Below are 16,219 nucleotides of genomic sequence, written 5' to 3'. Positions count from 1 at the left end.
CCCTCAATTATCTTTAATTATATAGTTATATGTAATTACATGATTAGACAAACACACTAAATCGAGTAATTACTTTGAATTACGCTCAAATCAAATTACAATGTGACTTCCCAATAACACTCAAAGTACTACGTTTATATGGATAAAATTATTGATAATTAACATCATTTTTGTTTAGCTTTCTTGGATAAATTGTCTTTCCAAGTGGTTGTCCTTTTTAATAGAAAATTTAAAATTATGCTACAATGTCTATTCAACATTTATAAAAATGAGTCATCATAATATATAGGACAATTTTATAGTAGGGGCTCCACTTTTGCCTTTACCAGTAGGGATATTTCTATTTTCAGCACGTAAAGAAATTATAACTATTTTTTTTATATGGCGATGCATATTATTGTAGTTGTATCAGACATTATATTAATTTTCGAAAAATTCCGAATAATTTATGGTATCGAAAATAGATTTTAAATATTCAATTACACATGTTTTTTTTATACGTGTGCAACTAACGATTTAAAATCTGTTTTCAACATTGTAAATTATTTATAATTTTAAAAAACGGGTGGTTTCATAGTATTTTTCAAAAATACTAAGCGTCGTGGAATATCAAATATATTACAAGAATATTCAGTACTACAATTAAGGGATTTTAAAACTCTAAAAGTAAGAATGAAAAATTATCATTACTCAAAATATAAAAATTAGGAACATAAAAAGTATCAACTTTCATGTCTTAAAATAGGTTACATGAAAGATTATTCATGTCTCATTCTATAATCTATTGGCGAGCATTTCACTTCTCCCATCAAATTATAAAAAAGATACATTTAACATTTAATGCCACACAAAACATTTTATGTCTTCTCAAATAAGGCATAATAAATTGCTTTTTGTCACCCAAGTAACACATGAAATATTCTCTAAACTTTTTCGTGTCTTACAATTTGCAAAATGTGAAAATGAGTCCGTACATGCAAATGAGTCCTTTTATGTATATATTATAGTAGTAACTATTGCAATAATCGAATTCTGTAATTCATCTAAACTTAGATCTTAAATTATATAGTAAGACAAAATTGAACAACAAAATTGAACAACAAAATATATATTTAATTAATACAACACTTCTATACATTTACTTACAATGGAAAGTGTTAGTTAATAAAAGTGCATGTTTCTTTGAAATTCAAAATATTAAATCACGGGCTGAACGCATGGTATTGTTATTATTATTATTTTTTTACATGGTATTATTATAATTATTTTACATGGTATTATTATTTGAACATAAATAAATAAATGATGTGTTTTGTTTTGTTTTGATTTGTAATTATTTTTATGTTTTTTTTGAAAGAAAGAAGATGTTGAAGAATGATAGAGGTTCTTTCTCTATTTATATATTGTCATTTCATTTCATCTCTTTCTTTTCCCCTAAAGTTTGGTTTGGGTGTGTATAGTTCCTTTCCTTTAGTTCGTGGTAGCTAGGGTTCTCTCCCTCTTTCCCTCCGATTAAACGCCGACGTTTGGACCCTTGTCGTGCATCCCCATTCTCGCCGATATGAAGCTCACTGTCAAGACTCTCAAGGGCAGTCACTTCGAAATCAAGGTCCAGCCTACCGATACAGTCAGTAACCTCACTTCTCTCTCCCTCTCTTGGGCTAAATTATTATTATTATTTTTTTAAAAAAAAGTTGTAAGAAAATGGAGAATTTGCGATCTTTTTAACCCTTAACCTAAGTAAAATTAGTTATAGCACAATGGCGTGGCTGAATTGATTTGAACTTCCTCCGAGGCAATGTCGTTTCGATTTTGGTTCTGGTTGATTTTGTAAATGAATAATTGATTTAATTGTTCTATATTTATCGTCAATCAAGTATTTTACAGTCTTAAAATCTGGTTCATTTATGTATATATATATTCATATATGTTTGCAAATGTGTAATACTGCTTCAATTACTGTTGATTTATGGTCATAAAGTTATTTCTATTGTTTATCTTTATTTATTATGTATAGACTTTAAGCTCATTGTTGGAATGTTTGTTTAAATGTTAATGAAATTTGGTACAATGGTACGCATTCATCATAAAGAGGTTACTTTTAGAGATGGATAGTTTTTGTCTTGGAAGGAAGGATTTTGATATAAATGATGGATTGGTTGAAATGTGACTTTCATGTGTTTAAGGTTATGGCTGTTAAGAAGAACATTGAAGATATACAAGGAAAGGACAATTACCCATGTGGACAGCAGTTGCTAATCCACAATGGGAAGGTCTTGAAGGATGAAACGACACTAACCGGGAACAAGGTTACCGAAGATGGTTTTCTTGTTGTCATGCTTAGCAAGGTACAATATGTTTTTATTTATTTCCATTCAATATTAGTTAGTAAGAAATACTTTTTTGTGTTTGGCTTGGGCTGTCGGACTGTAAGTGTAGCATCAACATTTTGTTTTTTTTTTATTTTATTGTGGAGTTTCTTTTTTCATTCTGCATTCCTTTGCATTTTTGAGTTTCTGGTTGGTTGATATGGCTTTTTCATGCTTGTAAGATTTTGCTCATCGTTTGGTTGTTTTAGAGAATGAATAATTTACTTGGTCTTATATATGAAAAAAATAATTGAATTATATGATCTGTAACTTGTCCCGGCCTTAATTATAAAAATATGAACACATGATACTTGTTTGTTATTTATAAATCTGTGACAATTCTCTTTCCTTTACTGGCAATGTTGCCCAGCATTATTTTGTACCCCTTAAATAATGGTACCGTTTTTATCAATTATGAGTCCGTGACAGTTCTCTTTCCTTTACTGGCAAGGTTGCCCAGCATTATTCTGTACTGCTTAATTAATGGTACCGAATCTACCAATGAGGTGGAAAGATTCCTTTGTGATATTCTCTTGTCACCATTTTCTTTGTAGTATCCTACTTTTTCTATGTTTATATTATCATTATTATTGCTGTCTTATACGCCTTGAGAAAGTAGACAATGCTTCATTTTATTTAAAATTTGTTAGATAATTGCATCTTATGTGAATGGGAATTTCAATTTACCTGCAAAAAAGTTGATAAAGAATATATATAACTAAATAAAACTAGGTTTGCATGCATGCGTTCTTGGGTTTATAAACTTCTGCTACGGTTTGTATTTTTGGTCGAGTGTTCAATACATGTATTTTTCTGCTGTGCTATGTTGGCAACTTTATGGACATTGGTAAAGAATCTGAGATTCTAAGTTTTAGCATCGGACATTGCTAAGAATTTGCAAGAAATGCACCTTCTTAAACATTGGGGGATGTCAAGGTATAAGCCTTGGAGGATCACCCCCTCTTCCTGAGACATAAGCCTTAATTATCCTTCAAGATAATAATTAATGTTATGAAATTATGTGTTGATAAAATTGCGAGAAAGTTTAAATTATAATATTTTATTATTTAACTCCTAGCCATACTCCTATAATCATATAAGAAAAATGACTTGGTTCCTCAAATAGATCTTGAAATTTTTTACTTTAGTTGGGGTCCTACAAACTAGAGGATGGATACTTTTTTATTTATTATTTGTTTTAGTTTATAAGAAATGAAACTTGCTTTAATGAGAAAAACAATACAAGTGAAAGTGTGAAAAAGAATATCACACGCAAGATTGGAGGAGAAAATACCCTTAAAGCCATTTATATCATTATAGGATTAAGAAAGAGATGACGAAAGAGATAAAGAAAGAGAGACACATAGGAGAATAGGTTATGGAAGAATTTGTACACAAAAGGAGAACCTAGGAGGTAACATTTCATCATTTTATGAATTAGTCAGAGTCTGACTACATTCAAAGTACTTATACTCACCAATAAAAAAATAAAGCCTAATTTAACTATATCCCCCACTGAAAATTTCTAACTTATTGGATTAGTTTGCGTTGATTTCTTTGCTGGTTTAAATTCAATAGACTTATTATGTCAAAGATTAGTTTACATTAAACTGTGGAAACACATTCAAGTATTTGTTCTAATTTTATTATTATTGTTGTTGTTATTTTGAGAAGAAAAAAGAGGAATATGGTGATGCAGGTTGTTATGGGGTTGGCTATTTAGGAGTTTATTATTTTAAGTACCTAAGATTTTATTTGGATTCTTAGGGCTTGTTTGGCATTGTTTCTTATTTTTTTGTTTTTAAGGTTGTGTTTTCAGAAATGAGAACATAAAACCGTTTTTTAGTTTTCAAAAAACAATATTGGTTTGGCTATGTTTTCTAAAAAGTTTTTTAGTTTTTATTTTTTTAAAAAAAATCTTAAATAAAAAATTAATAAATATATTTACAAAGAGAATTTTTTTTAAAGTTTGTAATAAATAATGCAATAAAGTAATGTGAAACAAAAAGTGATGAAAAAAAATGGACAAAAAGAGTTTGAGAACAATAGAAAACAACTTTTTGTTATTCTTAAATTTTCATGTTTTTTGTAACTTTGTTTTTAAAAATTGTTTTCTAAAAATAATACCAGACACTCCTACTTGTTTTCGAAAAACAATTTTTAGTTTTTTAAAACAAAAAACTGTTTTTAAGTTAAGAGCCAAACACCTTCTTAGTATTTGTTTCCTTGATGGTAACTTCTATTTGCCCATCTAGACTTGGCGATGTTAATTAATTATAAAATTACAAATCATTGAGACTTTCCTCTCTTTAAGATTATCAGCTTTCTCTCTCTTTTATTCTTTCCTCTATGCTCATTTCTTCTATCATGAATTTATATGTTGGGACAGCAGTCCTCGTGTGATTTCACAATGCATTTGTTTACTTCTTCCACATATTAATACATGTTGATGTTGCTTTGTTGGTAAGATACTTAGTATTATATCTAGGAGGGAGATATTAGAGATAATGATATGCCGTCATTGATTCTCCAAAAACATTTTATGGTACTTAAATTTATTGTTGTAACCTTCTCAATGTTGTTTGTTTTCTGTTTCTACTTTTGTTGCTCCTAGTCTTTTCTTACTCCCTTTCTCCTGTCATTGATTCTTCAAAAACATTTTATGTTACTTATATTTATTGTTGTAACCTTCTAGCAATCTAGTTTGTTTCCTGTTTCTACTTTTGTTGCTCCTAGTCTTTTCTTACTTCCTTTCTCCTGTCTACAGAGTAAAACTTTAGGCTCAGCTGGGGCGGCTTCTTCCACTCAGGTACTGTTCTTACTTATCATAGGCTTATCTCCCACTTTTGTTATTTTTGTATAATTACACCTCTTTCTCCCTGCATGCCACAGCCAGCTTCTACAAATCCTTCTGCAACTGCACCGACCTCAAATTCTCCTGCTCCTACTCCAGCTCCTGCTCCTGCTCCAGTTCCAGCACCTGCTCCTGCTGCTTCTCCTGTTCCTGCTGAAGCTCTTGTCCAAGCCCCGTCAGTGTACTTGAAAGCATCTTTTTTTAGAATGATTCATTTTATTATATGTATTTGAGTATTCTACAGGGTTGATATTCTGGTCGTACAGAGCGTCACATCACTTATATTTATGTATATATATAAATGATTATATATGACCTTTGTTGCCATCAATATTGAAAAGAGAGACTAAGATTAGGTGGATGCCTTGTGTTTTGTCTTTGTGAGGACCTGTTATGTGCTTGTTTTGTTTTCCCTTTTATAAAAATTTAGTTTATTATGGGGGAGAAAAATGACAGACTGGAGAATCAGGTCTTACTCATACTCTTTCCGATTACATGGTAAAATAAGAGACATCTCCTTCTCTTATGGAGTGGCTCTGTTAAGCACTTTAAATTATAAAGATTTTAGCTAGTTCTTGGTTTGAGATGCATATTGATCCCTTTAGTTGTCTACCAACTCTTTTTGAACAACTGCAGGATTTGCCAATCACTCTGTCCTACATCCTTTGTTGCTGAATTTACCAAACATCCTGTCACCCATCCTTTGTTGCTCGATTTAGTAAACACCCTGTCCTCCATTTGTTTCTTAAATCTTGTATTAAAATATTAGGTTTTTACTAATTTAATTTAGAAAGAATAGTATGTATATATAACCTTTTTTTTTGCTATTGGTATGGTGCTGATTTATCATTAGATAGGTGAAATGCATATGCAAATTAACTTTTAATGTATGATTTTAGCAGTCAATGGGTATGGTAGTGATTTATATATGTGATTCATTGATAAAACTAGATATGTTTGAGCCTTTATTTAGGTATTTATATTAGTATTGGGGGTCCTGTCCTGGGTATATTTGACTAATTTGCATGACCTGTTACCTTATAGCTTTTTTGGGATAGGAAGCTCAATGGTTTACTGCGACCTAGACTTTTGGATCTATTGAAGTGGTGCACTGGCAGTGCCTGTGTAGGTTTGAGCTTTTTTGGGATAGGAAGCTCAATGGTTTACTGCGACCTAGACTTTTGGATCTATTGAAGTGGTGTACTGGTAGTGCCTGTGTAGGGTTGAGCTAATATTGCAAAATAGGCATTTGTATTGTTCCCTAAGAGATTTGTTTACCACTGGTTTATATTTTTAGAAAATTAGATTGGGTTATGAGGTCATAAAAGAACAAATTATTGGAAACTTATAACTATTATTCATCGCTACTTTTTCTTATGCAGAAAAAAAATTGTTTGCTAAATGAATTTTAGTTGTGACATTTAGTTGGTTCATAGGAGTTAATGTTAGCCACAAAAAAGATTTCATGGTCAAATGGGGTGTATTGTAAATAATTTTGGCTAAGGAGATGGCTACATTGTCGTGTCAAGACCTAGGAAATTTCGATTTTATTTTCCCTTTCTTTGCAATTTGTTTAAGTATAATTTGTAGTAAATGATGGTACTATAAATACTTTTCTTGCAGTGCTACTGCTGATACCTATGGCCAGGCTGCTTCAAATTTGGTTGCTGGTAGTAATCTTGAGCAAACTGTCCAACAATTAATGGATATGGGTGGTGGAAACTGGGACAGAGAAACCGTTACGCGAGCACTTCGAGCAGCCTATAACAATCCAGAGCGTGCAGTCGACTATTTGTACTCTGTAGGTTTAAATTCACCGAATCTGCTGATGCTGTTTTTGTCTTGTTTTAACTATTGATGTTTTCTCTTCAGGGTATTCCAGAAGCAACAGAAGTTGCAGTTCCAGTGGCTCATTTCCCTGCAAGTCAGGCAACTGAAACTGGTGGAGCCACTGCTCCAGTATCTGGTGCTCCTAACTCAGCTCCCTTGAATATGTTTCCACAGGTAAGATTTCTGATATTGAAGGACCTTTCTTGCAGTCTCTCTATTGTGTGTACATTCAAATAAACTGGCTTTCTTCAGGAAACACTTGCTGGTGATGGTGGTGGAGCACTTGGATCTCTTGATTTCCTTAGGAACAATCCACAGGTGGGATTCAAGTAAAATAATTTTTCACTGCTTTTTGTTAAGTCATTCCATCTAAATGGTTGAACTTGTTTACACTTTCTACCATATTATGGGCTTTCACAACTGTTTACCCCTAGCAAAAGCTTACAATTGGCTTGATTCTGGATAAATTATATTCAAGGGCTTTCTGGAACAAGCCCAGCCTTGTCATGATATACAAGCCCAGCTTTGTCATGATGTAGTTCTCAATTTCATCTTATTGTATTCACTATTTGAAAAAATCGCAAATAGAGTCACTTTGTCGACCACTGGTCTGTATGCTTCACTGTTTCTGAGCCACACAGGTTAGTGATGTCTTAAAGAATGGTTTGTTTGAGTGCACTTTGCTGAAGGCGTTTTGTGCTGGGTAGTTAGGGTATAGCCTCAACTTTATTAAGTAATAGGTTTGAGGTTTTTTTAAAAAAAAATAATGATAGGAAGTTATGTTCATTATTATTCCGAGCATAAAAGAAAAAGAAAAATAAAATCACATGAGAAAAGAATAATGGAATATTGAAAGATCATTTCTATGAGAAAACTGATAACATGTGTAACAGAGTAGTCGAACATGTTCAATAAGCTTTAGGCGACTTCCTCTGGACAGTTCATATTTATATGTAATATCAAATGATCAGTTGACCATTGGGGCAAAATTTGTTTTATCAAATAAATCTTTCATCTATTTTTTTCTACTGTGTTTAGAAGTAATGGTTTACGTCTAGCATAGATTCTATCATTTCTACTTGACCAATGTCATGTACTGTCTTACGTTCCACCTAAGGTGTTGTTGGAGATCTGGCGACTGATATTTTGTTGGTTTCTTTTCTTCTAAATTTCTGGTAACTGAATTTTTTTGTTTCTTTTCTAAATTTCAGTTTCAGACTTTACGATCAATGGTGCAATCAAATCCACAAATTTTACAGGTCTGTAATCTTTTGTTACATTTATACTCTTAATTGGTTTCTATATTTTCTAAGTTTTGCTGCTTCTACTCTTACAGCCCATGCTTCAGGAGCTTGGAAAACAAAACCCCCAGCTTTTGAGATTAATACAGGAGCACGATGCAGAGTTTCTTCAGCTAATAAATGAACCTCTCGAGGGCTCTGAAGGGTGAGTGCTTTGTCATTATTTTTGTATTTGAATTTTGAGAAGTTCAGGCCGGTAGAATTTTTTAAAGAAATCTGAAATATCTCAGATTTTATTAGATTAGTGATTTATAAGGATGGGTTCTATTTGTCTTGCTACGCTTTGGGCACTGCAATTTTTGGCATGGTACATGACCACCTTGAGAAGCGGTACCAGGATTGGTTCATTTAAGCTCTTAAGACAAGGTCATGAGTTCAATATTGAGGATGTCACCTTGGACAAACATACCTAAGCCTATCAAAACAAATAGCTCCCACAATAAATAGGACCAGACCTCTTTCCGGATGTTTCTCTATGTCATAAGAGTTCATCTATATTGGATAATCACTCGAGCTCTATTTACTCATTGTTACAAAAAGACCACATCACACCAATCCATACTTAATTATTCATAAGATACTTTTGTTAAGTGGGCATGTGTAACAGTAGGACAGAAAACTCATTTACAATTCACTTGGTTTCATAGAAATTCTGAACCTAACTTCAAAGCAGAAGGGTGAGCTAATGGGATTAGTTCGGATGCCTTCTGTTTTATTGTTTTAGTCTTGTTTGGTGCATCTTTGTAAGTTTTCTGTTCTGCTTTCTCGTCACATTAATGTAAGATGAGACTGAAAATTTAAATAGAAAGACGTGGACTCCACTCAAATTTTTTGGTTTCTTCCAGTGACATGTTTGATCAGCCTGAGCAAGACATGCCTCATGCCATCAATGTCACCCCAGCTGAACAGGAGGCTATCGAACGGGTAAGCTTAATTTTTGTGAATTAAAATACTCTCTTGTTTTTTCGCAACACATTAACCTGGCAACTCAACAAGATTTTACTGCTGATGTTTTTCTGTGTAGCTCGAGGCAATGGGATTTGACAGAGCATTAGTCATTGAAGCATATTTGGCGTGTGATCGTAATGAGGAGTTGGCAGCAAATTACCTATTGGAGAATGCTGGAGATTTTGAGGATTGAGTGCTGCTTTATACCCATTGGATTCATAGTTTTAGTGTGTTGGATCCGAGCTAAGCTCAGCTTCTTTTCTAGGGTTAGTTTTTTGGAGTAAATTATGTACTCTAATAAAGAATTTATTATGATTAATTTTGCCCAGGTGAAATATTAGTTACTAATGTGTTTTGAGATTTTTTCTTTGTATTGGCATCATTTACTTGTGAGATTTAAAGGGAAAAAAGAGGAAGCAAATCATTTATATATTATTGATATACTAACATTAATAGTTTGAATGATTATTTTAGTTTTTAAGATAAATCATTAATGTACCACTAAAACAACTTTAATATGCCACAAGGATAATAATTTGGGCCCTCAATATGCACGAGCAAATCCTTAGAGTATGGATAATCAAGGGATTTTTAGCTAAATAACCTTAAAAAAAAAATTATGTTAGCTATGTAACCTTCATTTTTCAAAATTTAGCTACACTAACCTTCTCCTTTAATGAAACTTTTATATTCTAATAATGTCATTTTATTTTTATATTTGTTTTTAATTCAAATAATAAAAAATCAGATTTGGAAAAAAAATATATATATATATATATGCTCAACTCCCCATCATTCCTCCATCCACTATTTTTTTCTTCAAAATCTCTTCAAATCCCATCAAATCTCTCAAAATATATAGAAAGATTATTTTGTGACACACTTACATCCTAATTTCAGTGACATTGTTGGAAAAAAAAAAGTAATTACATTAAGGTAAGTAAACAAGAAACCCTAATTTTTTTTAATTTTTGATTTGAATGTGAAAACAAAGAAAATTTTATTTTGGTTGCTTAGATGTTTATTTTTCATATATATATATATATGTGGTAAAAATAACAATAAAAGTACCTTGTTAGTCATATTATAACCATTTTGTGGTTTTTGAGTTGAAAATGACGTTTTTCGAAATGAAACTCGCGAAGAAGATGATACATAAATCTCGACTGTTGCTCAATTATTGCTGGTTAAGATAGTAATTGAGGTTAACTGGACTTGGTCGATATTAGTATTTTAAATCCCGAATCTTTTTTTGTTTGAACGTTAGAACTAAATATTTGCATTTTGTTTGCTTACAGGTTTGTTTCTTCATAAATATGTGGTAAAAATAATAATTAAAGTATAATGCTACCCATATCATTACCATTTTGTGGGTTCTGAGTTAAAAATAGTGATTTTGCAAAGTGAAACCCATGAAAAAGATGATATTGCTTAGTTCTTGCCTTGGTACAATTGAGCTCAACTAGGTAGAGATGTTCGAGATAATGGTAAAGCTCAACTGTTGTTTTACTGTAGTTGGTTGAGATACTAGTAGAGCTCAATTGAACTTGGTTGAGATTTATATTTGTAATCTATAAAATTGTTCCATTAACATTTTTGTCAAAAAGAGAGATTACATTCTATGTAAAAAAAAAAAAGATTAAATTCAATCTATATGTTAATTCTAGTAGTAGAGTTCAACTGTTGCTCAACTATATTTGGTTGAGATACTAGTAGAGCTCAACTATAACTGGTTGAGATAATAGTAGATCTCAATTGTTGCTCAACTATAGTAGGTTGAGATACTAGTAGAGCCTAACTAGACTTGATTGAGATTCATATTTTTAATTTTAAACTTATTAATTATAATTTTAACATCAAATATATTTTATAATGTTAATCATCTATTCTCGTTACAGGAATGACTCGAGTAGTAATCTATGCTCAATATGATGGGGAATGGAAGGATGAGCAAGGGTTGTATGAATGGTCACCAAGGAATAAGGAAGTTATATCTATCATTGTTGATGACTCCAATATTACTTTTGAGGTGCTATTGGAGAAATTGTATAAGAAGATTGGGGTGAATCAAAATGATAACGAATTGAAAATAAGTTGCTTACCTATCATTGTGGAAGAAAATATGCCACCACTCAATTTACGAGGGGATGAATGTCTTGTAGCTTATCTTTTGGATTGTGGAGAGAACAATCGTAGAGTTTCACTACGTGTGGAGCTCATTAAGAGAAAAGATATATGTGACATGGAAGTTGAACGCGACATGAAAGAAAATGAACAAAGTTTAGTAGATGATTACTTTGACCGTGAATTCTACTTTGAAAATAATATTTGTGATGCTGCTTTTGCACCAGGCGAAAGTGATGTTAATCTAGGTTGTGAACCTGTGGACCTTCTTAACAAAAGGACAACATCATCATCTCCAACTCCAAATCACATTAACCCACTCAACTACTATGATTCGTTGCACCACGATGAACAAAATCAAGTCCCTAGTGAAGACACATTTAGTTTCCCAGATGGGTCAGATTTGGCAATTGGTCAAGAATTCAAGAACAAAGATGAGGTAAAAACTAAGTTGAACGATGTTGCAATAAAGGCTTGCTTTGAGATGGAAATTAATAAATCTACCAAGTCATTATATGTGACAAAATGCATTGACAAGTCATACAATTGGGCAGTGTGTGCAGCAAAAGTTACCAACTCAGAGCATTTCTCAATACGAACTTATTGTAACACTCACACTTGTTCCCTTATTAGCCGAAAAAGAAAGCATCGTCAAGCAAGTGCTGCAGTAGTTGCAAATGTCATGAGGTCAAGTTTCGATGGTCAAAAAGAGACACTGAAGCCAAAAGCAATAATGACGATTATGCAGAACAATCACATGCCAATAATATATTGGAAAGCTTGGAAGGGGGAAAAATTGCGAACAACCCTCTTAAAGGTTCACTTGAATTAAGTTTTCAAAATCTTCCAGCTTACTTATACATGGTTCGAAAGATGAATCCAGGTACTATCATGCATTTGGAGGTGGATGAAGATTCTAAATTCAAATATATTTTCCTAGCATATGGAGCATGCATCAAAGGATTTCATTGCATGAGAAAGGTTATTGCGGTGGATGGGACTTGGTTGAAGACCAAGTACAAAGGTATAATGCTCATTGCAACAACACAAGATGGTAATTTTCATCAATATCCTATTGCTTGGGTTGTGGTTGATTCAGAGAATGATGCTTCGTGGTCATGGTTCCTTACAAAGTTACAAGAACTTATACCAGATGATAGTGATTTAGTCTTTATTTCAGATAGAAAGCAAAGCATCATCAATTGGGTGTCAAATATTTATAGGAAGTCACAACATGAGCATTGTAGGTGGCATCTGTCTCAGAATATTAAAGCACGTGTCAGAGTTAAAGGTGTCATAAAATTATTCGAAGAAACTGCCAATGCCTATAAAGTTTCTGACTTCAACAAACTCTATGATGAATTAAAGAATAGATATCCCGTAGCAGTGAAGTATCTTGAAGAATCAAATCTGACACTTAGTAAATGGGTGAGATCTCACTTTACAGGTTGTCGGCACAATATTATGACTACGAATGGTACATAATCTATTAACGCAGCACTGAGGGAACCTAGAGAGTACCCCATCATTGCATTGTTGGAGGCTATGCAAGAAAAAGTCTCTGAGTGGTTCAACAATCGCCACAATATTGTGGCATCTATCAATACAAAGTGTACACCTTTAACTCCAAAGGCAGAGAATATTATTCAAAAAAGATTCAAGAAAGCATCAGAAATGAATGTGAAACAACTTAACCGATTTGAGTATGAGGTTATAGGTAAAGAAAATGATGCCATAATTGATTTAGGTCGAAGACAATGCTCATGTCGTGTCTTTGACCTTGATCAACTTCCATGTGTGCATGCATTAGCATCATATGAGCAAGCTAGAATAGAAGTGTATGATTTGTGCTCTAATTATTATAAGTTGGAAACTTGGGCATTGGCTTATGTTGATACCATTTATCCAGTCCCTCAACAAGAAGATTGGGATATCAATGAAGTAAAAGTATTGCCGAAGGTATTGCCTCCAAATGTCCCAATCAAGCGTGGTAGAGCAAAATTGAAAAGAATCCCATTAGTTGGCGAGGGCAAAAAATGGATAAAAAGGTGTGGTTTATGCGAGCAACCTGGTCACTCCAAAAAAACATGCCCCTTACGAGCCACAACATCTAAATTGCAATTATTGATTTATATGCTTGTTTTGAATTACTATAGTTAATTTATATCATTATGTTTGAATTAATTTAAATTTTTTTGTGTTTACTTGAGATGAACCTCGGCTTCCATGAGTAGAGCTCGACCATGGATGGTTGAGCTTTGCAAAGATTGACAAATATTCCAGTATAGAATGCGACTGACATGAGTAGAGCTCGACCGTTAACGGTCGAGATTTGGAAAGACTAATAATAACTTCATCACAGAGCTCAACTGATGTCAGTAGAGCCATGGATGGTCGAGCTTTGCAAAGATTGATAAATATTCTAGTATAGAACGCGATTGACATGAGTAGAGCTCGACTGTCAACGGTCGAGATTTGGAAAGATTAATAATAACTTTATCATAGAGCTCGGCCATGGATGGTCGAGCTTTGTAAAGATAGATAAATATTCCAGCATAAAGCTCGACTGACGTGAGTAGAGCTCGACCATGGATGGTCGAGCTTTGTAAAGATAGATAAATATTCCAGCATAAAGCTCTACTGACATGAGTAGAGCTCAACTGTCAACAGTCGAGATTTGGAAAGACTAATAATAATTTCATCATAGAGCTCAACTGTCGTGAGTAGAGCTCAGCCGCGTCAATATGTTTAATAAAGATAATTGAATATTAATAAATGTGTCATTTAGTCTAAGAAAATTATGAAAATACAAATATTTTTATACAAGAAATTAATAAATGTGACATTTAGTCTAGGAAAATTATGAAAATACAAATATTTTTATACAAGAAATTAATAAATGTGACATTTAGTCTAGGAAAATTATGAAAATACAAATATTTTTATACAATTTTTTTTTTTAAGTATATTGATAATTTTATCTATTAGTAAAAAAAATGGCATTAACATTATTGCATTTATTAGATGCGGTACTTTATCTATAATAAATAGGAGATGGGTCAATATGTTTAATAAGAATAATTTGTATAGAGCTCGACTGTATTGAGTAGAGCTCGACTGTACATGGTTGAGATTTTTAGAACCTTTATAAAATGGTTCGACTGATATGAGTAGAGCTCGACTATACATGGTCGAGTTTTGTAGAACCTTTACAAAATGACTCGACTGACATGAGTAGAGCTCAACTATACCTTGTCGAGTTTTGAGAACTTTTACAATATGACTCAACTGACATGAGTAGAGCTCGACTATACATGGTTGGGCTTTTAGAACCTTTACAATATGGCTCGACTAACATGAGTAGAACTCGACTATATATGGACGAGATTTATGATAACTCTACAAAATAGAGTTATTTGACCACTTTTTATGTGCTAATTATTGCTTAATTCTTGAGTTTTTAATTGATTTATTAAGTTTTAAAGTAATTTTGAATTTATTGGGTTTATTTTGATTTTATATATTTTTGTTTGTTTTTATAGTTATTTTGTTGTAAAATGTTGTAGTTAATTATTTTAATTTGAGGTAAAAAAATGTTGTATTATTGAACTTAAATATTAAATATAAATTAAGTTATAATTAATATTTTCAAAGAATTAGCTTGATTTAGTTTATAGTTGAAAATATTTTATTATGATTTATTTTATGTTTATTTTGTTAGAAAATTTGGTGTATTTTTGTGCTTGAAAGACAATGATAGAAAGCTAAAAAAAGAGAAGGAAAATAGAATTTTTGAAGAGGAAATAATAAAAATATTGGCACTAGGCCCATGATCTATTCGGCCCAGCACAGCCCTTCAGCTCCCTTGGGCCTACCTCAGCCCATCACTTCAGGCACCTCACGCCTGCCACTCCCGCCTGGGCCCGTCCCTGGCCCAGCCCGTAGCTCCAGCCTGATGAACCCAGCCACCCATCTTCAGCCTTCCTCAACGCCTCCCACACGCCTGAAGCTGCCTTCCTCCAACAGCAGCCAAGCCGAAGCAACTCTCCCCAGCTGCACCCCTTCGGCCCAATCTTTCTTCAGCATCAGCTCATGCCACCAATGCCTCATCTCCCAGCCATGTGGCCAGCAGCCAGCCCAATCCGAGACCAAGGCCCACCTCACACCTCAGCCAGCCCACACGTGAGCCTGCCAACAGCCACCTTCCTCAACCTTCTTTTCCTCTTGAGCAAAAAAAAATTGGTCTCCTTATCCCCTAGTCCCACAATGCCCAAAAATGTCATTTTTTTACCCAAATTTATCTACATATTTTACCATATAATTTACCTTTATTTGTCATATATTATTAATTTAATTAATTTAAATTGATTATTTTAATGCTTTTATTTTGGCTATAAATAGACAATTTTCAAGACCATTTTTGGGGTGCTTATTTTGGAGGAGATTACACTACACAAAGTTTCTACATTTCAAGATCTCTCAATTCTCTTCATCTTCTTCTTCTTTTTGGTTAATTTTCTATGTATTTTTAGAGGAACAATTTGGGGGTTTTCCTCCAAATTTTCCTAGTTATGTTGGTAATTTTTTTGTTTGTATTTTCTATTCTAGTTATGAGTTTCTAATATTTTTAAGATTATTAAGGTGATGATGAAACAATATGTAACTAGATAGTGTTTATTTTGTATGTTGATTTCCCATTTTGTGTAATAAAGTTTATGGATTTTCTTTCATCTTAAATATCTTGTATTTTAGATTGTTAGAACATATTTACAATTTGTTATTCATTAGTGCAA

The 16,219-nt window shown here is 32.8% G+C and overlaps 1 protein-coding gene across 2 annotated transcripts; it reads left to right on the top strand.

Annotated features, from left to right (window-relative positions):
* The first annotated feature begins 1,403 nt into the window (after positions 1-1,403).
* Positions 1,404-9,737, top strand: LOC133824027 (ubiquitin receptor RAD23b-like). Of its 2 annotated transcripts, none has more exons than XM_062256888.1 (11): positions 1,404-1,627; positions 2,187-2,348; positions 5,137-5,178; positions 5,262-5,398; positions 6,847-7,024; positions 7,096-7,227; positions 7,306-7,371; positions 8,265-8,312; positions 8,390-8,499; positions 9,200-9,278; positions 9,379-9,737. In XM_062256888.1, the coding sequence occupies exons 1-11, from the start codon at positions 1,562-1,564 to the stop codon at positions 9,493-9,495; spliced, it is 1,137 nt and encodes a 378-aa protein (XP_062112872.1). In that variant the 5' UTR covers positions 1,404-1,561; the 3' UTR covers positions 9,496-9,737. The 2 variants fall into 2 exon arrangements, with proteins under 2 accessions (XP_062112872.1, XP_062112871.1); XM_062256887.1 differs by having other exon boundaries at positions 5,262-5,404.
* Positions 9,738-16,219: the final 6,482 nt, after the last annotated feature.

Source organism: Humulus lupulus, chromosome 3 (genome assembly GCF_963169125.1).
Source record: "Humulus lupulus chromosome 3, drHumLupu1.1, whole genome shotgun sequence".
Lineage (NCBI taxonomy): Eukaryota > Viridiplantae > Streptophyta > Magnoliopsida > Rosales > Cannabaceae > Humulus > Humulus lupulus.
The sequence above is the reverse complement of the archived record's forward strand: the minus strand, read 5'-3'. Positions and strand labels throughout refer to the sequence as shown.

Excerpts from the sequence above, each read along its gene's own strand:
- LOC133824027 (XM_062256887.1), top strand. The coding sequence starts at position 1,562 with ATGAAGCTCACTGTCAAGACTCTCAAGGGCAGTCACTTCGAAATCAAG. Across the intron at positions 1,628-2,186 it reads AGGTCCAGCCTACCGATACA|GTTATGGCTGTTAAGAAGAA; the intron begins GTCAGTAACCTC and ends CATGTGTTTAAG. Across the intron at positions 8,313-8,389 it reads CAAATCCACAAATTTTACAG|CCCATGCTTCAGGAGCTTGG; the intron begins GTCTGTAATCTT and ends CTACTCTTACAG.